This window comes from Pelophylax lessonae (genome assembly GCF_965119305.1).
Source record: "Pelophylax lessonae genome assembly, chromosome: 4".
NCBI lineage: Eukaryota > Metazoa > Chordata > Amphibia > Anura > Ranidae > Pelophylax > Pelophylax lessonae.
The window spans coordinates 545796895-545819908 of record NC_138771.1 but is presented as its reverse complement, the minus strand read 5'-3'; the positions used below and the strand labels follow the sequence as shown (position 1 = coordinate 545819908).

Here is a 23014-nt window from a genome sequence, read left to right as displayed (position 1 = left end):
AAATCTTTAAATCTTGAAAACCTTCTGGCTATAAAATTATTGTAACCACAGAAATAACTGAACCTTGCTGACCTATTAAAAGGGCAACAAAACTTGAAGTTTATTCAGTCGTATTAGATTAGGTCGCTCTTTGTGTGGAGGATTCCAACTTCCTGGCAAGATGAAGGTAACGTCAGACTTAGTGATGTCCACCTATCCCCCTGATCCATTCTTAGTCCTCAAGAATAGCTGAAACCCCCATTCAGTAAGTATGACCAAACGTATGTGGACACTTCTCTAAGTTATGTAAATCAGAAGCACAAAGCCAGCTCCATTAAAGGAGTTGTAAAGGCATAAGTTTTTTTTTTATCTTAATGCATTCTATTCTGTGTGTAGCAGCCGCCCCAGCACCCCCTAATACTTACCTGAGCCCCATTTCTATCCAGCGATGTCCACGAGTCCCTCAGATTCTCTCTCCTGATTGGCTGAGAGACAGCAGTGGCACCATTGGGTCCCACTGCTGCCATTTAAAGTCAGTTAGCCAATCAGGAGGGAGAGGAGGCAGGGCCGAATGGCAGCTCTGTGTCTGAATGGACACAAAAAGCTGCAGCTCGGCTCGGGTGCCCCCATAGCAAGCTGCTCGCTGTAGGGGGCACTTGACAGGAGGGAGGGGCCAGGAGCAGGGAAGAAGGACACAAGAAGAGGAGAATCCGGGCTGCCCTGTGCAAAACCAACTGCACGGAGAAGGTAAGTATAACATGTTTGTTATTTTAAAAAAAAACAAAAAAACACAAGACTTTACAATCACTTTAAAGTGGTTCTAAAGGCAGAAGATTTTGTGTTTTTAGATAAAAAAAACCTTCAGTGTGCATCAGAGTCCAATCTCGATCCAGGTATGTTGTAGCAGAGACTCGAGTCTCCAGGACTCTCACCCCTGATTGGCTTTGAAACACAGCACCATTGGCACCCGCTGCTGTCAATCAAAGTCCGTGAGCTAATGAGGAGAGAGAGGGGGTGGGGCGAGCCACGGCTCCATGTCTCAATGGACACAAAGAGCAGTGGGTCGGGCGGCTTGGGTGCCCCCATAGCAAGCTGCTTGCTGTGGGGGCCCTCGAGAGGATGGAGGGGCCAGGAGAGCCGACGAGGGACCCGAGAAGAGGAGGATCCGGGCTGTCCTGTGCAAACCATTAAACAGAGCAGGTAAGTATAACATGTTTGTTATTTTTAAATAAACAAAAAAAAAAAAGGCTTTAGTATTACTTTAAGACATGGCTTGACAAGTTTGGTGTGGAGGATCTTGAATGCACAGACCTCAGTCCTGTTGAACGCCTTTTGGAATGAAATGGAATGCCGATTCTGAGTCTTTTTGTTCAACATCAGTAACTGACCTCACAATTGCTCTTTTAGCCAAATGGCCACAAATAACCCCCCCCCCCCCCCAACACACTCCAAAATCTTGTAAAAATCATACCCAGAAGAGTGGATACGGTTATACTTTAGCTAAAAGGAGGTGGGGGGCAGTAAAACTTTGAAAATAATTCCCGTGGTTTTGGGATGGAATGTCCAATAAGCTCATAAAGATGAGATAGCCAGGTGTCCACACACTTTTGGCTGTAAAGCTTAATTTCTTTGGTAAAAGAGCTACATTTAAGCAGTGACCACAACTTACTTTGAGTGTAGGTACTAGTGAAGCCACGGTGGAGAGACTGTCATTCAACTTCCGCTGCAAAAACAAATGATAGATACAATAAAGTACAGATTAGTTAGATATACTACTGGCATTATACAGTACTTATATAATGTATATTGCAACAATATAGTTTTTATCTTTTCTTCTTTTTTTTCCCCAGAACTTAAAGTTTTTTATCTTTGGTAACTATAAGCCTTTAGTTTTTCTAGGTAAAGTAAATGTTAATAAAAATATGACCATCCCAGTACTTACAGATGAATGCTTACTCATTTAAAGTGTACCTGCCAAATAAAACTTTTTTTTAGTTTTGGATAGAATGTAACAGAATTGGAATTGATGGCAGGTTTTTATTATGGTCTGTGGCCCCGTTGGGGAGAATTCTTTCCCATCTCAGTATTAAATAACTAAATGGAAGAGGTAAACACTCAAAAACTATGAAAACGATGGTACTCAGAATTGGGTTTCAACTTAATTCCTTTTAACAAATAAACCTTGCATTGCATAACTAGCTTCTTATTTGTTCACTTGTAATATGGGGCAAAATAACAAGCTTCTGCTTCCTCCTTATGGGAGTATGCACTTACAAATTGGTCCTTTAAGGACTAATATATCTGTGCACAATAGACATGGGGAGTGGCATAATTAGGTTAGGTGGATTTCTATTGGGAAATGACATTCCTGAAAGACATTGGCATACATGGTTTGGTGCTTTAAAATAGAAGATTTGATCCCAAATATTTTTTACCACTCATAAACACTAATAGAAAGTAAAAGAAAGTCCTATAGTACATCGTTTGTGGAGAGTTTTTAGATCTCCATTTTATTTTTTTAACCTGAAAGTTGCAATCTAGAACATGTCAGTATACATGCTTTGTTTTAAGTTGTGAGCTTCCCATAAATCTTTCATGTGCAGCCCCTTTGTGGTTTGGCATGACTCAATTGTCTTCATATTTACAGTCTACTGAAGGTGAGCTAATCCTTACTTTTATTGTTCCTCAAAGAGATTATTCATTACAAAAGAAACTATTATGCAAGATGCTAAAACGTGTATTCTAAGAAAGTACTATAAAAAAATAGCCTTGACTTATTTGGGTATTTGCTGTAAACTTGAGTTCAGTGGATTAATGTGATCCCTTAGCAAACCTGACTTATTTGAAACTTACTGATCGTTGTCTATTCAGATTACAGAACTAGGGCAATACAGTGGAATGTTAAATGTGGAATTCCAGATCACAGAGTTTACAATCAAATTCCATCTGTTTCTTTTCTAGTGTAGATTAGAAGAGGAGAGCTGTGGTGAGTTGAAGGCTACATACATCACCAGCATTTTACTCACTGCCTTTACCTATTAAAGGAGCCGTCTTTGAAAAGCTGAAATACACTATTCCATTGGATAAGTGTCCTTTAGTGTAGTAACCTAAAGGGTTACTTTAGCTTTCACAGCTTTCTGCTAAACAACAGGATCCAGGGCCCATTGACAAAATTATAGTCATAGCATTTAAAGGGATTGTAAAGGCAGAAGGTTTTTTAATTCTAATGCATTCTATGAATTATGATAAAAAAGCCTTCTGCGTGCAGCAGCCCCCTTTAGCCTCTCTAATACTTGACTGAGCCTCTCTTTATCCAGCGATGTTGCATGAGTGTCTAAGCTGCCTGGGACTATCCTCCTTATTGGCTGAGACAGCAGCATGGTGCGAATCAAAACCATTCAGCCAATCAGAAGAGGGGGGAGTCTATGACTCGGCTCGAGTAGCAAAATGCTTACTGTGAGGGACTCAACGGGAGGGAGGGGCCAGGAGAGCTGAAGAGGGACCCGAGAACAGGAGGATCACAAAGCATGTAAGTATAACATGTTTATTATTAACCGGTTGCCGACTGCGCACAGTATATTTACTGCGGCAGTCAGCCCCGGCCAGGCAGAGTGACGTAGATCTACGTCGCTCGCCTGCCACTGGGATTTGAGCCAATAGCGGGCGAGCGCGCGCCCGCTGAGGCGCGTGCCCGCCTCGGCTCGTTCAGGGAGGAGTGCGGGCGTGTGACCGGCGGACCCGATGTCTGCCGGTCACACTACGATCGTCGGTACAGCGGGAGAAAGACAGAGCGGCTTATGTAAACAAGCCGCTTGTCATTCTCCCCAGTGTAAAAATGGAGATCAGACGGTTCTACTATGTAGAACCATTGATCTCTGTTTTTACACTAGTAGCCATGTCCCACTACAGTTAGAATCACGCCCCTAGGACACACTTAACCCCTCCCTGTCCAATACAGTTAACCCCTTCCCTGCCAGTGTCATTTTTACAGTAACAGTGCATATGTATAGCACTGATTACTGCAGTAATGTCACTGGTACCCCCAAAAGTGTCAAAAATGTCAGTCAAGGGTCCGATCTGTCCGCCGCAATGCCGCAAGTACCGAAAAAAAAAATCGCAGATCGTCGCCATTACTCGTTAAAAAAAAACACCAAATATATAAACTAGGCCTAACTGATCATGTTTAGTTTACTAATGCACTGTGTATCCTAAACATGTTGCATCTCAGTACTGCTGATGTTCTGCTACGTCTTTTCAGCCATTTTCTGTCTACATACACTCACTCCATCAATGACAGCATGACAAATATCTCAGGGCAAATTCCAGGGCAGTCTCCATTGTGAGAATGTTTGACAGGATTAAAACACAAACACAATTTTGAGAATAGGGACAGATAGTTGTCACCCTACAACAAGAAGTTTCTGAACAAGAACCTTCTTGGTGGGATCAACAGGGATCATTTAATGAACACTGCACATTTAAAAAGGTTGAAAATTACTTCTGAAATGATATTAACAGGTTAAAGTGTATATGAGATTTTAGTGACTGAGTTTCAATATACCTAAAATCATCACTTATCAGGGTTCATAACAGTGACGTTACTCTAAGTCAAACGCACAAGGGTAGCACCCTCTAGTGTAGAGTGCAAGGTACTGTAAATATTTTTTTTTTTTGTAGTGTAGGTACATTTAGGCTTGGATGGCAGCCAAGCCTGTGTTTGAATCTGGATTAGGGTGAATGACTCATGAAGGCTGGGTGACTCATCAGGTAGCAACTCTGATACCACTCCCTACTTGCTGGGTCCTTGGAGAAGCTTCCAGAAGAATGGGAGAGAAGTTAGGAGGAGCTGCCTGGAGTATTCATGAAGGCCACAGCCAATCCCCAGAAGGACTGGAAGGGGGCAGGCACCTCATATATACTCAGGGTCAGCCAAGCAGGGGCAGTGGAGTTCAGATGGAAGTTTGGAGATGGAGTGCTGAGGAGGCTGTCAGAGGCCTCAGTCTGGGAGGACTGTGGAAGATTATCCTGGAGGTCTAGAGAACGGGGCAGCTGCAGCCAGGCAGGTTGGCAGTGCCTCAAGAGGTGGTGTTGAGATCAGTAGCCACAGGAAGGTAGCTGGACACTGGGACTTTTTTGATACACACCAAAGGGGCCCATGGTCCCTGCCTGTAAAGGGCGTTTACTGGATCTGGCTGTGTGCCTAATGAGATCCCCCAAACAATGTTCCAGCTGGGCCTGAGTGTTTCTGAAAGCAAGTGATGTGCTGGAGGTAGAGGAGTGTATTTGGTGAGTGTATATATTTGACTGTCCCTGAAGAGACTTTATTCCAGTCAAGTGGGCATTCCATAATACCCCTTTCTCCAAGTTATTAACCCCTAAATAAAAAAACAAATCAAAGCTTTATGGACTGTTTCCTGTCTCAGTGAGCCTGTGGAAAAGTTGGTGTGCCTGGCTGTGCAGGGTGGGGGATCCCTATTTACCAGCGGTTTCTACAGGTGTATTGCTACACAAGGTATTACTGATATTTCTGTTACCTACAAGTCTAAGTCTCGCTTTTAGTTTTTTTTACGTCTATTAGGAAAAAATGGCAGTTGTAAATTAATATGGGCTACAGAAATGGTTGAATTGTGTATTTCTTGTAATTTAGATTTTCCACACTGATTCATTGACATGGCAAGGATCTAACCCATGATCAAATTTGGGAGGCTCCAGTTTGTTTGAGGAAGAGCTATGCCCAACTCTAACATGTCAGAACAGAAAGTTTTCCTGCTGGGTTTTGATAATGGAGCAAAGTTATTTTGCATCTCAGCGTAGGATATTCCTGTTGCTGGTTCAATTGATTGTTTTGATGGAGACGAGCTGAGCCATCACCAGAGATGTGATTGTGGAGTGTGAAGCCTGATCATGCCTGGAGCGGTATATAAAATATTTGACATTTGTAAACCAATTTATGTGTTAGATGCAGTCTTGTCCTGCGACCATTGAGCACACAGAGTCCATGTTTGCCAATAATATATTGTAGAAAATTAGAGCAAGTGCAAACAGGCCCAGCAAGGAGACATGCCCATCCGGGATTACAACTGTAACAGTGGTGTTTGGACAGCATCTGCCACGAAAAACAGAATGCAGCCTGGCCAGTCTACACACAAAGGGTAGGCTTCCTAGAAGGGGTAAACATAATTCCTGCACTGGCCTTACTCCTCTGGAGCCTTTTCCAATTTCTAACTACTGTTCCTGACAGTTGGGGGACCTGGCCCTATGCTAGCCACTCGCAAACAGCGTGCCAAGCCAGGGAGCCAGAGCCCTAAATTAGCTCTGCCTGACCCAAGATGGCCACCAAAGTCACATGGGATGCCAGCATCCAATCAGATAGCTGCTACCCTGTGACTGAGGAAATCATAGAGGAAGCAGGTTCCTCTCAACCTCCTCCCCATCTGCATTGCCGCTGTGGTCAAGCCCCAACTGCAGTGGAGAATACAGGCTGCACCTGCCTACAAATTGTTGCTTTGAGCTACAGGGATGGTTGAAATGTGTATTTCTTATGGGTTACTGTTGCCATACTGATTCTCAGGATCTAACCCATGATCAAGGCTTTTGGGCTCTAGTCCTAAAGAATTGCACTGTAGAACCCTTCCAAACAAATATTTTACATATTAAATCATTGACATAGGAAATTGGACAAGCAGCATATAATTAATTACAGGAGATATTCATTTCTGTTATCTCAGGACATCTTATCAGCTTTATCATCCTCCAAACTCCCAGTGTAGAACTGTCTGTGTTGCACAACAAATCAAAAGTCACAACAACAGATATCAGTTCTAATAACATTTTTCTGCAAAGTCATCCTAGCAAACAAACCTGATCTTATATAAGGAGCCTAACATTATTATATAGTCACCCAATACTCTGATCTTATAATTAGTAAAACATATAATTATCTTTCTTTATCAGACTGAATGTGAAACTCTCATTGGCAAAGTCTTGCCAGTTCAGAGATGCTTCATGCACATCATTGTAATGTAGTTAAACCTGCACTATAATTGGAATAGATTATACAAAATAATGAAAAAATAAAACTAAAAGCTAAAATATGGCACCACTAAATCATTAAAATTACATTAATTATGTGTGTTTAATGCAGATGTAATTTCTGGAAATGAATACAACGAGTTTCCCAACTAATGAAATTGCATTAGTAGCAATTAAATGCAACAGTAACATAATTTACTCAAGAGACAGAGATCCAATGTCTCATACTGCTGTAATGTCACTGATTACTAGGGAAGTCAGAGACTGAATATTCAGTGAACCTACAATCTATCTGCTTCCATTGAGTGGTCACCCCAAAGCTGCCTCATTCATCCTGATGCTCTATAGATGTGAACTGCACTTAATGCTTAACGTGATATACTGTATGTCTTCCCCATCTTCTGGAAGTATTCATGTGTAGCACTCTCCTAGATAGGTGCTAGGATTCGTTTATTAAAGTTTTTGGTTCCCCTGCTTAACAGAGAGACAGTTAGGTAAATATATCTGCTTTCTGCTTAATAGAGAGCTATGATTGGCTAGTGTAGCCTGCTCAGTGTGTTCTGGTCCTGCTCATGCTGTCTTGACGTTTCCTTGTATCTAAGTAAAGTTCTGGATAATAGGCAGAAACAATGCAGATGGAAGCATGAATAATTATACAGTCCCCTGGTAAATTAGAAGGGGAGGTGCCCCTATGCATGCTGGGTGTCTGTATTTATATTTTAGGAGCATATGGGCTCAGGGTCTTTCCTAGCAGAAGATTGCACCAGCTGGGGGAGGGGCTCTGCTCCCCTTGGGCCTCAGGTGGATGACCTGAGGGCCTGGATTCAGAGAGTGTGCTGCCATTCTGTCCTGAGGGCATGAAGTTAGTGAGAGTGACCCTGGTTCTGCAGTTGGCTGAAGGGGCCGTCTATTCAAGATCTGGTCTGGTATCACTGGTAAAGAGTGTTGCTTGGAGGTTGGAAGGAGGCTGTCCCTGGACACTTTGTGAGTATAGACAACCTAAAGGATTCATAGACTTGTGTTTTTAAACCCTTCTGTTGTGCTATATAGTCAGCTGAGGGTCTGAACAAGGGGACACTGGCTAGTGTTCTGAAGAGCTTGTCCAACTGTTGATACTGCATAGGACTTTGCTCAGTTCTACTACATTTGGTCTGCCAATAGTCTGCTGTAATGGGCTTGTGTCTGAGGAGCTTTGCCCTGCTACTACTACTACAGGGGGACTTTTCTCACTCCTGAAACTACTTTGTGCCACTTACAAGGAAACGTCTGAGATTTGCTTTTAGCAAGGACTTCACCAGAGTTTAATCGAGAGATCAGTTAGATGTCCTCAGTTGTGAATAGTTCTATTTCTTTAAGTATCCCACTAAATCCCCTTCCCTATCCAAATTCTCCAAAAATAAAACAACAAAAACAAAACCCCTAGAATTGTCATTGAAGACAGGAAGCAGAAGTGAGTGTGCACCTGTCTGTGTGAATCTACTTTGTGCCTGGCTATGAAGTAAAAGTGGGGAAGACCTGGGCAAACTACCAGCAGCTCATTTGGGGGTATCACTACAAATGGTTACCTTTTTGCCATTTTTATGATATAATACTCTGTTGCCTCCATTGGCCCATTGACTTTTTCACATTTTAGGAGTTTAGAGATGTCAACCTGAGAGGGTAGTCTAGAGCTATCCCTTGCAGGGTCCGTTGATATTTACTGGTTCTTTTCCCAAACAGTACAGAGGTTGCCCATCCACACAAGCAATTGTCCATTCACACTGGCTCCAGTAAGCAGTCAAGAGGATTTCTTTTTAAAGTGTATTGTTTGTAGAATGCCAACAGGGAAAAAGGAACTTGGGCTTGGGGTACTTCAAAACGCTCAGTTGGATGACAGTATCTCCTAGTAGTGTAGCTAGTGCTGAACAGTCCAAGGCCCCACAGCTGAAGACCATGGGGCAAGTCTTTGGGCATCTGGTTACCTTGCACCTGTGCACAACTACTGATACCCAGTGTAGCTTCCAGCACACGGTCGCAGTGATCAATTTAAGGTCACAACTCCCAGGACACAAGTCCCCAGGACAGCTACCTCCTTCCAGCTTCCTCTGGACATGGTCCTGTGAGTGAGACAGTATCTTTCATTACCAGATCCCTTGTGACGTTTTTCTGCAATCATCTCTGACCAAAGTCTATTCAAGCCTTCAGCCCTGGCACTTCTGAGGCCTCTAAAGCAGTTGTATGGTCCATGGGTTGCCTAATGGCAGCAGCCCCTGCACTTCTAGAACCCTCTTGGGTAGATGAAACCCTTCTCTCCAGTGTCTGACTATTTATTTGCATTTCAGCCCCCTACTGGACTCGTCCCCTTCAGGGATTGGCTGAAACCCAATAAATATTCAGGCTGGTTGATTTGAATATCCTGCCATAAGTTCTGGAAGCTTCTTTCAGAGGCAGGGGAGAGCAATCAAACTCCCAGCCTGTGAGACCCTGAACAGGCCAAAACAAACCACTGCTCCCCTGATTACAGAAGGAGCCAATGCTAAATTTGTCTAGCAATCTACACTAGGAAGGTGCTAAAGCAGTTTGACGGGAGCAGTGCACAGATATTAAATGTGGGCATTGCCAAATTACTATGGTTTTTAATGAAATTATAATGGGCATGATAGTAAATTGGTAATAAATATATATATGTGTAAAATAACATACAGAAATACAGTCCCCAAAAAGTGTTCACTACTTTCTAAAATTAGTTTAGTTAATATGTTATTTTTATATATTGCCATGGGAAGCAAATTATTTTACTAGTATCAGTACTATAGTCACGGAAGTCTGCTTAATGCTTAATCTATACATTGATATCTCTACATTTAGGGAACACTGAGCGTGTACAGAGCAGCCCCGATCCTGCACCACCTGCTGAGTGCCCTCATAGCAAACCGCTTGCTATGGGGGCATTCGTATGTGCTTGCTCCCGAGCCTGCTCTGTGTTTCCATAAGACACAGTCTGTGGCTAAGCACAACCCCTCCCACTCCCTCCTCTTGGGTGTGATTGACAGCAGCAGGAGCCAATAGCTCCCGTTGCTGTGTCTGAGCCAATGAGGAGAAAGAGATCCGAGAGAGTCTCTGCTCTTGTGCACATCGCTAGATTGAGATCAGGGTCAGGTAGGAATATGGGGGGGGGGGGGTGGGGGCTGGAGGGAGTTGATTGCAGAAGGTTTTTTACCTTCATGCAGAGAATGCATTAAGAAAAAAAGCTTCTGCCTTTAGAACCACATTAAGGCAGCGTATATTGACCTAAAAAAAAAGCAGTGTTTGCAGGAAGACAGAAGAGTTTAGGCTAAGCTTCAACTCCATTATACTAAAGCTAGAAAAAACCATGAGTGCAGAATCATTTTTGAAAATTACGCTGATTAATGGTGGAAGTGATGATATAAAATGCACATCCTTCTTCAGGGCTGACTGACTTTTATTGATTTATTATTCATTTATATCAATTTGATCCAATATCCTAACTGCAAACAATCACAGTTCACTCTGAGGACAGATCAGTACATAACTGATTGCAGTTGGCTGATGTAGGTTACTGCACATTACTGTTAACTGCATGCCTACTGGGGCAATTGTTACATTTTTTGCACACGTTAAAATCTGCATTTTTGGCCAGAAAAGTACAAGCAAACATTTTTTTCTGAAAGAAGAGGTCCTGGTTAATATAATTGTGGTTGCTGCAATTTGTTATGTCACATGATATCTGCACAACCATTTAGCAAATGCAAATTTTTAGGAAAAAATACACTTAAAGGAATTTTAGCGCACACAAACACAGAATAATACCCAATCTTTTAGTAAAATATAAAAGATGACGTTACATCGAGTAAAAAGACACCAAACATGTAAAGATTTAAAATTACACACGCCTGTAAAATGGTGACAAACTTTGGTACCTAAAAACGTCTACAGGGGATGCTTTGCAGGTCATCAGTTTAAAGTTAATTGTGAGTTAGGGCCCTTGAAATATTGCTATCACTCCAATGTTTGTGGAAATACCTCACATGTGTGCAGGGGAATGGGGGAAAAGGGATTGCTTTGAATGGAATTATTTTTATTTAATTTACCTGCTTTGACAGGAACACTTTATGGAGACATTATGGGTCTTTTAGACCCTTAATGTCTCCCCTGCCCTACTAAGTAGGGATGATCGAACGGTTCGGGTCGACCATCGGTTCGACCCGAACATTGACTGTTGGTTCGGCCGAATTTAGAACTTTTTGCTGAAAAAGTTCGGAATTCGGCAACCAGAACCGACCAAAATGCAATGGGACAGGAAATGGGCTTTAAAAGCCTGTGATTGGACCAGAACCATCAGCAAAAGCCAATTGAGGGGGCAGGAGAATGCTAGGAATGTGATTAGAGTGACTAGGGGGTCCAGAGGCCAATCATTGGTGAATACGCCCCCCAGTATATAAGATAGCCCCGCCAAATTCCTAGCATTGTAATACAGGGACGTGGAAGAGAGTGGAAGCAGTTCTGTTACTTCTGCTTCAAAGTGTAATTTAGCAATTATAAGTGTGAGGAAAGAGATATCTAGTGTAGTTAGGGTACTATTTTCCACTATAGTTAGATTTAATAATCTAGTTTCTGTAGGGAAAGTGTTAAGTGTAAAGGGACCGTAGTGTAGTGTAGGGTTAACTGACTCTGACTGCTATGGCAGGGTGACAAAACCCTTCCATTTCAGGGTGACCGCTATAGAGAAAGATCGTTTCTCTTAGAACACTTATAGAACCGGGATATGGCTTCGCCCCTGTCACCCTGCTTTTTGCTGCAGGCGTTTATAGGGCTTTTTTGAGGACATGTTTGGAGTCAGGCATGACATCTGAACTTCTGTGTAGGGGTATATACACACACACACATGTATGTATATATACACATACAGATATATAGGTGTGAAAGTAGCAGAACCCTATGCTTGCGCTGATGAAATAATTAACACCCATATGGCTTCTCTGCTATAACACCTATATATGTGTATGTGTATAAATACATATAAGTGTGTGTGTATATATACCCCTATACAGAATTTCAGATGTTTTGCCTGCCTCCAAAGACCCCAAAAAAATGCCCAAAATAAACGCCTGCTGCAAAAACACACCTGGGCGTTTTTGTAGCTGGCGTTTTTTGGGCATTTTTTGGGCGTCTTTGGAGGCAGGCATAACATCAGAACTTCTGTGTATGGGTATATATACACACACACATGTATGTATATATACACATACACATATATAGGTGTGAAAGTAGCAGAACCCTATGCTTGCGCTAATGAAATAATTAACACCCATATGGCTTCTCTGCTATAACACCTATATGTGTGTATGTGTATAAATACATATAAGTGTGTGTGTATATATACCCCTATACAGAAGTTCAGATGTTTTGCCTGCCTCCAAAGACCCCAAAAAAATGCCCAAAAAAACGCCAGCTACAAAAACGCCCAGGTGTGTTTTTGCAGCAGGCGTTTTTTTTTGGGCATTTTTTTGTGACAGGCAGGGAATGCTGGCATTTGGAATGGGACTGACAGGGTTGGGTGATAGATGATCTGGAATATGCTATCACGTCATTTTCTGAATCTACGGAAGCACTTATGGCCCTAGAGCCTTTAGCAGGCTATGGATTTAATTTCATTATCCCTGTCTTTTGCCTTAAAAATAAGTAAAAACAGGCAGCATTTGCACTGAGAATACTTGCTGAATTATTTGCCAAGGATGTACAGACTATGCTTAAGCGTCACACATGCAAGGATGGCAGTGGCCTTCAAAGGGTTCTCTTTGTTTTGTATTTATTTATATGTGATGCTTGTTCGGATTGTATCATGCAGAGATGTATCATGAAGAGATGTTAGGCAGATAGTAGCACTGACAGCACTGCCTGTCCACACTGTGACCACTACTTTCTATCCTTCCTTATTACCCAACATGTAAAGAAGGTGCTAAACCAAAAAAATTAAGAAAATCATTACCCCTTTTTTACAGAATGACTTGCCTGCTTTGTTGTTGGGCCAGTTATAGACAGATTTAGTAGTAAACTATCCTGCCTGAACTAAACCGTTTGAGACCATAAATGGGTTAGTTAGAAAATCAAGTTGGATGTATTGTAGTCTAGTCTTTCTAGAGTTTTTGGTTCGATACTGAATAGTAAAACCTGTAAGACTGAGCATTTTATTTGTATATAGTCAAGAATTTAAATACAACATCACCAGTTCATGATCCAAGTCTAATAATCTAATGCTGTACATACATGGACATTATAAAGATTAGTGAGGTTTAGAAGGCTTTATGTTGGTGCTTTTAATTAATTGTACGTACCACAGCAGCCTCTTGATCTCGCACGGCAGTGTTCAATATATTTTGCAGCGTCCCCGTTTCCTTTTCCAACTGATTTCTTATTGTCGCATTACTCTGAGGCAGGATAAAATGAACACACAGGGAAATCAGAACAGAGCATGGCATGACCTTAGGCAGATTATGAAGGGCATAATGCCACTTGATGTAATCCTAGTGCAATTACACAACTCAATCCCAAAGATTAATGTCTGCTCTGGGAGCCTGATCAAGTTTATTAATAGACTGAGAAGATATAGATAAAATCAGTGCAGAATTATGAGATAAAGCATATGTTCACAAATTCTGGAAAGGTCACAAAGGGGTTAGTCATCTGGGGCCTCACATATTATTGTTGGATGATTTTGGAAGGAGTTAGGTATAAACAGTGCTCCTCCTACTTAAAAGTGTTACTTAACCCACAACAGTAAAATCTGTCTATAGATGCAGAATAGCATGCTTGTTATACTCATTACGTAACTTAAGTGATTAATCCTCACTGTGTGATCCTGTATGCACAGATCCTCCTCCTGCACATTCACTCTGGACAAGTCTAGATAATCACAGTAAGTGTAGTTCAGTTGCACATGCTCAGTTTGGTCTATTTTGCTCAGAGAACACTTCCTGGTTTTAGTTGAGCTATTCAGGTCACATGATATTAACATCACACATGTGGGCGTTTATACAGATCCTAAATGACAGCCCAGTCCCTCCCTCCTCCTCCATGCCCAGTAACTAAAAGAGAACACAGTAGGTGGGATGTCACATCTTAATTGATGGATGATTTTTTTTTTTCTTGGCCGGGTACATGTGATCAGCACAGGGCCAATCAGCACTGTCCAGACATGTTTAGACAGAGAATTAAGGGAAATGAAGCCTGATAGGACAATCGTGGGAGAAATGAAAACTCCTTCTACAAACTATCAGCACTCACTGATACAAGTCACAAGATTGCTCTAATTGCTATATACAGCTGATGAGAAAAGGTATTTAACAGTATATATTTACTAAAATAATTGCATTTCCATGTTCTGTGTACTGTAGAAGACCAGATATAGTGAATGCAGGATATGGGTTTAGTAACACTTTAAAACAACCAATAAAAAGACAAAAAAAAAAAAAGGAAATGTCTTTTAAAGACAAAATGTTTCCATATTTTTCAATATATCTCGATGTATTGTTAAATCATTGCACTATAATAGAGAAAATATTAATAAAGAGATACAAAGTGGCCACACACAACTGTAGTTACTTTTTTTCATATAATGGAGAAATTGTATTGTTCATGGAGATAACACCTCCCATTGGACCCAAGAGTCCTTTTCCTCTGATGCATTGCATCCCTTTTCGAAAGGTATTTATAGTGGCAAAGGTTTTGAGTGGGGTAGGGAAAATTATAGTCGCACAGGATACATGATACTAAGTTTTAAAGGCACACTAAATTCTAAAATGACCCTGGACTTGCAAAACTCACCTCTAAAAGCAACTACTTTTTACTAAAAGCTGTTGCTACTGCTTCTAAGCAAGCAAGCAAGCAAAGGGCCACCTCTGCCCCCAGGGCACAGTTTAGAGATTGCTGCTCTAAATGAAGATCACTTAGGCATTTAATTCAAACATAACTGCAAGATGCTTGTCAAAAATATACGCTGATCAGCCATTATGTTTTGACCACCTAATATAGGGTAAGTCCCCCTTTCATCGCCAAAATAGCCCCTTCAATAATAAAACAGCCCTGAGCCTTCATACATGGAAGGTATTCTGTGATATCTGGTACTAAGCTGTCAATAGCAGATCCTTTAAGTTCTGAAGGTTGCAAGGTGGGGCCTCCATGGATCGATCTTGTTTTTACAGCACATCCCACAGATGCTGGATGGATTGAGACTGGAGAATTTGGAGGCTAATTCATCATCTTGAACTCGTTGTGTTCCTCAAACCATTTTTGAACCATTTTTGCAGTGTAGAAGGATGCATTATCCTTCTGAAAGAGGCCACTGTCATTAGGGAATACTGTTTCAATGAAGAAGTGTCCTTGGTCACCAACATTGTTTAGGAAGGTGATACGTGTCAAGGTGACATGCACATGAATGGCAGGATCAATGTTTCCCAGCAGAAAATTGTCTATAGTATTACACTACCTTTACTGCCAGCTCACTTGCCTTCTTCCCATACTGCATCCTGGTGCCATCATTTTCCAAGATAAGCGATGCACAAGCACCCAGACATCCGCATGATGTAAAAGAAAATGTGATTTATCAGCCCAGGCCACCCACTTTCATTGCTCCATGGTCCAGTTTTGATGCTCACATGCCCAGTGTTGGTGCTTTTGGTTGTGGACATGGGTCAGCATAGGTACCCTGGCTGGTCGGTGGCTATGCAGTCCCATACACAAATAAAACTGAGAAGCCCATTTTTTTTTTTGCTTTAAGCACATCAACTTCATGGGAAACGTGTACTTACTGCCTAATATGTCTCATGTATCAGGTGTTTAAAAGTAATTATCTCTTTTCCTGTTAAGATGGAAAATCTCTCTCCTCCTCTTATTGGGGATTCCACCCAATAATAATCGAAACCCATAAAGATTCAGTGCCAAATTATGAGATGCATCTTATGTTCATGGATGAGATGCAGCTTATGTTCATCTGAGGATCAACATATGATGGTTTTTAAAGGAGTTGCTTACAAAAACTCAAAGAAAAGGAGTGTAAACCTTTTTTCTTTCTCAACCATTGAGGGACACCGGAAGGCTTTCACCTTTAGGATGTCCAAAAATAGCTCAACTGAGGGGTGGGCAACACAGCAAACAAACGCTAACAGGTCCAAGAAAAAACAACAGAGATTCAGGGACTGCCAGAAACTCAAATAGCTGCCTGATAAATCTTAAAGTAATTGTAAAGTCTCATTTTAAAACAAAAAAAAAAACAAACATATTATACTTACCTACTCTGTGCAGTTGGTTTTGCACACAGCAGCTCAGATCCTCGTCTTCTCGGGTCCCTTTTCTCTGCTACTGGCCCCTCCCTCCTGTCGAGTGCTCCCATAGCAAGCGTTTTGCTGATGGGGAAACCGAGCCGAGCTGCAGCTCCATGTGTCTATTCAGACAAGGAGCTGTGGTTCGGCCCAGCCCCCTCTCTTTCCTGATTGGCTAACTGAAATTGGTTAACAGCTGCGGGAGCCAATGGTGCCATGGCTGTGTCTCAGCCAATCAGGTGAGTATTAGTGGGTGCTGGGGAAGCTGCTGCACACAGAAGGCTTTTTATCTAAATGCATAGAATGCATTAAGATGAAAAAAATTCTGTCTTTATAACTCCTTTAAGCCCATAGCTGGAATCATGAGTGAGGCCACTAAATACTTTTGGTGAACTAGAACCAGACAGAGGGACAGGAGAACAATATGTCAGAGTACAGGTTAAAAGGGAATAATACCTTAGGCAAGAAGGAAATCCTGAGCCTTAACACCATAAAAGTTATTTTTGAAAAACCAAACTTTACAGGATAAGGCCCCCAATTCAGATATTTACCTTCCAATGGTAATAACTACAAAAGAATATCACTTTGTGGGTGAGTGTAAAGAGATGAATGGCTCTAAAGGGTTCAAGCAGCATCTTCTGAAGCAGTGAGAGAACAAGATTCAAATTCCACAGAGTAATAGGAGAACAAACACGGGGAGCTACATGGAAGACTGCCCATCCCAATTAATGAGTGAGAGGCCAAAAATCTCAAAAAAGATAGAAAGGGCAGATATCTGGTTATTGATAGTGATGAGAACAAATGCATGTCTAGACCCAGTTGCAGGAAACAGAGGTTTTGTCCATCAGAGAGTAGAAGGTATTGAAATTTACACCAAGGGAAGAAGCCACACTAGTTATCAAGCCCCCAATGTGGCATGAAGAACACATATTGTGTCACAGTTGTGTCCTCTGCCTGCCTTCACACATTCTCTGCCACCCTTCGCATCACTCCCCCCCCCCCACAGTGGTATCCTCTGCCCCCCTTCACATCACCTCTCACAGTAGGGTCCCCCGCCCCCATCACCCCCCCCAAAGTAATGTACTCTGCCCCCACAAAAGTTTCCTCTGCCCCTCTACACAGTAGTGTCCTCCCCCCCCCCCCACAGTAGTGTTCTCTGCCTCTATGCCCCCCCCACACACACACAGTAGTGTCCTCTGCCCCTCCATATCAGTGTCCTCTGCTCCTCTTCACACCGCCCCCCCCCCCCCAGTAGTGTACTCTGTGTAGTGTAGTGTACTCTGCCCCCAAGCAATGCTGCGATCTCCCCTCCTGAACTATTGTGTTGTGACAGGGGGACTGCCCGCACACGCTGATCAACGCTTGCAGCTGTGAGTGCTGATTGGATGCTGCTTTTCCAGCATGTTCGCTCTCAGGATCACCAGCTTCTGTTGGACAGAGAGCTGTACACAGGGGCTGAAAGTTGGCTGGTTCCAACCTCTTCCAGACGATTTTCAGCCTGTGTATACCCAGCCTAACTCAGAGTTGAGAGCCTTTGTCAATGGCTTTTTCCTACTTCAGATTTGCTTCCCTCTCCATGCATGTCAATAGAAATGCAAAAGCAGCTTTATGCAGGCCGATACAGCTGGGTTGGTATGTTAATAACAATGAAAACAATATAAAAATCTCATTTTGGGACAAATGAATTACACATTTGAAACAGATATATGGGAACTGTTTTTGCCTGCCAAAAGATTTGTAGTTTATTGCATGCTGGCCTTTTCAGAAAATACAGTCAGGCTGGTGACCTGACTTTTTGTTACTAAAGTTTAGCAACATAGCTAGGTCACCCCCCACCCTTTGATATGAAGCAGTAGCAGTAGACTGATAAGCTTAATTCACTGCTCATTCTACTCTCTTCTACTGTCAGTATGCTCCTTGGCAATACAAGCGCCTGCAGAGTAGCCTAACAGGCTGCTAATGCTGTCCCTGCCTTTTCCAGTGGAAAGGGGGATAACAGACGACTAATGACAACTATCTGCATTTAATATGTATTTATTATATTTAATTAATGTTTAATTTATTTTTCTTATATATCTACAGTATATATGCCTGGAGTTCAGATTTAAATGTCGAATACTGGAAATAAATGGAAACATTTACTTTGTCAGGTGTTCTGATTCGTGAAACAACAAACACATGTATCGCATAGGTAGATGAAGATTACCTGAATTAAAGAAAGAGTTTCCAGCATTGGGACAAACCCCTCAGCAGTTTGTAGAGTCACCAGTGTTGCTTGAATCTAGAAGAGCACAAATAATTAATTATGATTCCTGGCAATTGTAAACTGTTTTAGTTATTTCTCAAATTTAAATATAATAACCACTTCTTAATGGAATGCCTTAGGTATTTTTAATAGAATGCATTAATATATATTGTATTCACTGTACTTATGCATGCAATTTAAATGTGCATGGTTTAGGGATTTGTCAAGCATTATCAGTCAACTATCTACCCAGACTGTTTTTGGTCCCAAGAAAAAAAGCACAGCGTGTGAATGGATTTAAATGGGCCACACCAGTCTTTATTAGCAGATTACATGGGAAATAAAAATTCTGAAAATCAGTAATAAATTAAATACCAACCCAAACAACAATGACCTAATGTTCAAAGAACACAGTTAATAAAATCCACAAACAGGATCTTAAAACACCAGTTGGAACAGAATTTCCAAAACACATCAATTAGTATCTTTCTTCATAGACTTACCATCTGCCAAACTAGAAACAGGCTGAGCAAAATGGGCATACTGCCCTTGTGACTGACCATTTGAAACTGACTACCTTATCCAGCCCATGGAAACATACTCGAACCACCAGCCTTACATCATCAACCCATAATAAGGTAAGGCTTTTGTGCTCTTTCTCTCCTAATCAAGAGGTTCCCTTTTCAAGCTTTGCTTTGTGCCTGAACCTCGCCTTAAATGTCTGCACATAACTGGGGTTCTGTAACAAGGCACAACAAAAAACAGGCAAGGTAAAATTGGTGGAGCTGATATTGGGGGAAATGAACTAAACAACTGGCTTAATCCCGCTTTAGCATTTCAGTCATTCAGTATTTGATCTGATATCTGTAGATCTCCAAACTTAAGCTGGCCATAGATGATAAACATTTAGCCTGTTCAAAATGGAACAGCCATATTTAAATCCATCTATGGCCATTCCCATTTAGGGGAGTCAATCTAATGATTGACTCCTCTCGAACGTGTAGGTGGGTGCAGTCTACTTTCTTCACTGCTGATGGCACTCTTATGCCTCATACACACGCATCGATAGTTGGCCGTGAATTTTCGGCCAACGTCCGATCGGCCGATACTCGGCTTGTTAGTATGATGCTTTCGACAACCGACTCTGACTTTTCGGCCGAACAAAATCTGGTGTGCAGGCTATACAATTTTTGTTGGCCGTCAACAGAACGGCCGATTTTCCGTCAGTCAGTACAGATTTCGGCAGACAAAAATCTGATGAGCAAGACTGGGCATGCTCAGAGAAGAAAAAACACACGGAAAGTAAACCAGCACATAACATCACTTCTGAAGTTGGTTTTTGTTGGACGAGAAAATTTGTGTGCAGTCTAGAGCACATTTCAACCAACACAACAACACTGGACAAAAGACGGCCGATCGGTCGGCCAACTATTGATGCGTGTGTACGAGGCTTTAGTTAGAGAGGAAGTCAAGAGGAACACAGTTCTTCTATGGTTTTCTGGGTCACTGGGGAAGCATCCAATTGAATGCTGCCACCCGATGTGACCCTGGCAGCCATCTATTTAAATCCCTGACTCCCAGGTTTGGCACTCATTTGCGAGATAGTAGAGTAGGGACAGATACCCCGCCTGGCAGAGACAGCACTAGCGGTAAGAAAACATTTCTGACAAGGAGGGAAAGCGTAGACCTCTAAACTTCTCTGGACACCTGCCTGTTGGGCACAAGAAAGCCAGGCCGCATTCTTCCCCTGCACTATACTCCCTACATGCTGTTGGAACTGTGGGTGTTTCCGGTTGGGCTGCGCTCCCACTGGGTTATTTGTGAACTGTTTCTGCATTATTGCAATACAAGTTCTTCCATTGCACTGGGACTGAGTGTGTTATTCTTCCGCACTGCGCTGCACCCCACCTATAAAGGTACCGCTAATAAGTTTTTAGTAAAATTGTTTTAATTTTATCAAGCCCACTGGCTGATCAAAAAATGTAACCATGTATAGCCCGCTTTAGATGCCCATATATAGGCTATCTTTCACTGCAGGTAATTGAAACAAAAGCTTTCTGCATTTCCTGCTGCTTAAAGGCTCATTAATACAAAATGCAACTGTGCATTTTTCTGCATTGACAAGGGTGGGCACAATGTACAGTCAATAAAAATAATACCTGAAATAAATAATCATTGTTTTTTATACAACTTCTTTATATCATTGTGTCACATTGCAGTTCTTTGGGAAGAACTCCTGTATGCTGATTTTTAGGTGCTTTAACCAGAACATTGCATTTCCCTTTAAGTCAATGAAAATGAAGTCTTCTAAAATGCAATGCAGTTAGAGGAATTTACCAAAAGGAATTTACTATGCAGCTGGGCATGGCAACCAGTCAGCTTCCACTTTCATTCCCAAAGTTTAACTGAACAAGCTGAGGCTAGTATCTAAATTGTTACTATGCGCATATGCTCCGTATTTTGTCTGCTTTAGTTTGAGTAAATCCCATTCAATGTGTTCAATACACTTGTCTCTGCAAGTCTATGCAGGTATACATAAACATTTATTTAATCAATCAAGAGAGTGTAAACCCTAGCAATAGCAGCCTGCAAGTCTCTCTAACAAGCAAAGTTGTTGCTTTGGGTTTATTTATATAGTGTGAAAACGAATTGGTATAAAACACATATGAAGGTCCACTTGCAGGTTCTAGCTGAAAACGCAGATCCAAGGCGTATACTGAAGACACAGATTCTCCTTATGTACATATTATTTTGTGGGAGGTGGGGAGTCTGTCACTAGGTATTTATTCTAGTTCTCTATCTTGTTTATTTCATCTTTTTGACCATACAGCCACTACCTGTCTACATGCTCCAGAGAAGGCTGCATGGAATTTGACAGCAGTGGAACATGGCCGTGTGATAAGTTGAAATGGTAACTTGTAGTCATAGAAGCACAACTGGGAGACAGGGACAAACTTTCATTACCCTATAACAGGATTGTTTCAACAAGGACCTTTATGGCATTATCAAAATATATTTGACCCCTTCCCACCCCCTCCCGGCGGCCCTTTAACTGGGTCTTAACAATGGGAGATGGGACAGACTTTCTAATCACATGATTACTCTTAAATGGTCACATGATCAGAAGCTCGTCCCACCGACTCCAGATCATAAACAGCGACCCAGGAGTTGTCTGTGACATCTTAGTCACTCTTCTGGGAGTGAGCACACTATGAGTACTGATACCTCGGCTGCCATGGACCCATATGTGTGGCGTGTGGACGTAAAGGCCCACCTTCCCTGCCATCGCACATGTATGTTGTGTGGTTGGCAAATGTTTAATAATAGCTGCAGATTTAAAACAATTATACCTTACTTTTGACTTTACATTACAGGTTATTGCTTATATGAGATTTTAGTGATTGGATGTACATGCTTTAATACTTTTCTTCCTGATAAAAAAACACAGTATAGTAATGTGCTTGCCCTGGTTATATAACATTAGTATCTATGCATAATACTACGTGCTGCAAACCTCATTGCCAAGGCAAGACTAGTATTTGGGCTGTACACTTTATATTATCCCACCTGTTGTAGGATGCTATTGAAGGGTATCTTGTCCACACCACTGTTGTTATACTCTTGTAGAACCTTCACGGCTATAGTGGACATTAGGTTCAGTGGAGCTAAATCTAAAGTGAAATTGTCAATCTTTTCCTCGAGATCCGATGTATACTGCGGGGAGGAGATGGAAAAGTAATAAGAAAACTGGTTCATTACAATGCAACCTGTCACCAGCATTAAAGCTGAGTCTCTTTCATCCCATTAACATTACTCATTAGTTATTAATACACAAACCAAAGAGTGACTCAACTGTCACACAGTGAACTGAAACAGTATCAACCCTATACACAATACTAGCCTAAAGCTGAAACTTAAAAAGTAATTTATAGTGTAGGATGATACTAATCACAAACAATTATTACGTATCATTTAAATGAAACATAACATTTATTACTTGTATCTACTAGCTTTTTGAGAAATGTGTGCATGCATGTTTGTTTCCAGTGGTATAATACAATCTAATAGCAATAGCTTCATGTTTTAAGAAACACCAAGCCTTTTTCATCTGAGAGTCATTGACTGCTGCTTACCTGGTTAATGTTGAAAGCACTGTCCAAGTCAATAGGGTTGCCAAACTGAAGGACATCCCAAATTGGAGAACCTCTCTTGCACTGGCTGGGAGTAAGAGACACAAAGTAAGTCAAAGGGTCCAGAGGCAGGATTACTAGCCTGAAATTTCAGGCGTAATAGAACTACCAGTGCGTGTGACCTATACTGGGTATGGGGCACATGCTGCAAACCTCTGCAGCGTTCCATTCAAGTAGCTCCTCTATTGCAGGCAGTTAACTGCACCCTGCATATGCTCTCCACTTCTGGAGATACTAGATGGGTTTTGCAT

At 41.7% G+C, this 23014-nt stretch overlaps 1 protein-coding gene across 2 annotated transcripts in view; it reads right to left on the bottom strand.

The window, feature by feature from the left end:
* PROM2 (prominin 2) overlaps window positions 1-23014 on the bottom strand; it is a 127820-nt gene that overhangs the window by 36128 nt on the left and 68678 nt on the right. For both annotated transcript variants that reach the window (XM_082253152.1, XM_082253153.1), the window contains exons 14-18: window positions 22707-22791; window positions 22141-22287; window positions 18535-18609; window positions 13347-13439; window positions 1649-1702 (exon numbers count right to left, since the gene is read on the bottom strand). In XM_082253152.1, the coding sequence (XP_082109278.1) occupies window positions 1649-1702; window positions 13347-13439; window positions 18535-18609; window positions 22141-22287; window positions 22707-22791 (454 nt within the window). The remainder of the gene's footprint in view (window positions 1-1648; window positions 1703-13346; window positions 13440-18534; window positions 18610-22140; window positions 22288-22706; window positions 22792-23014) is intronic.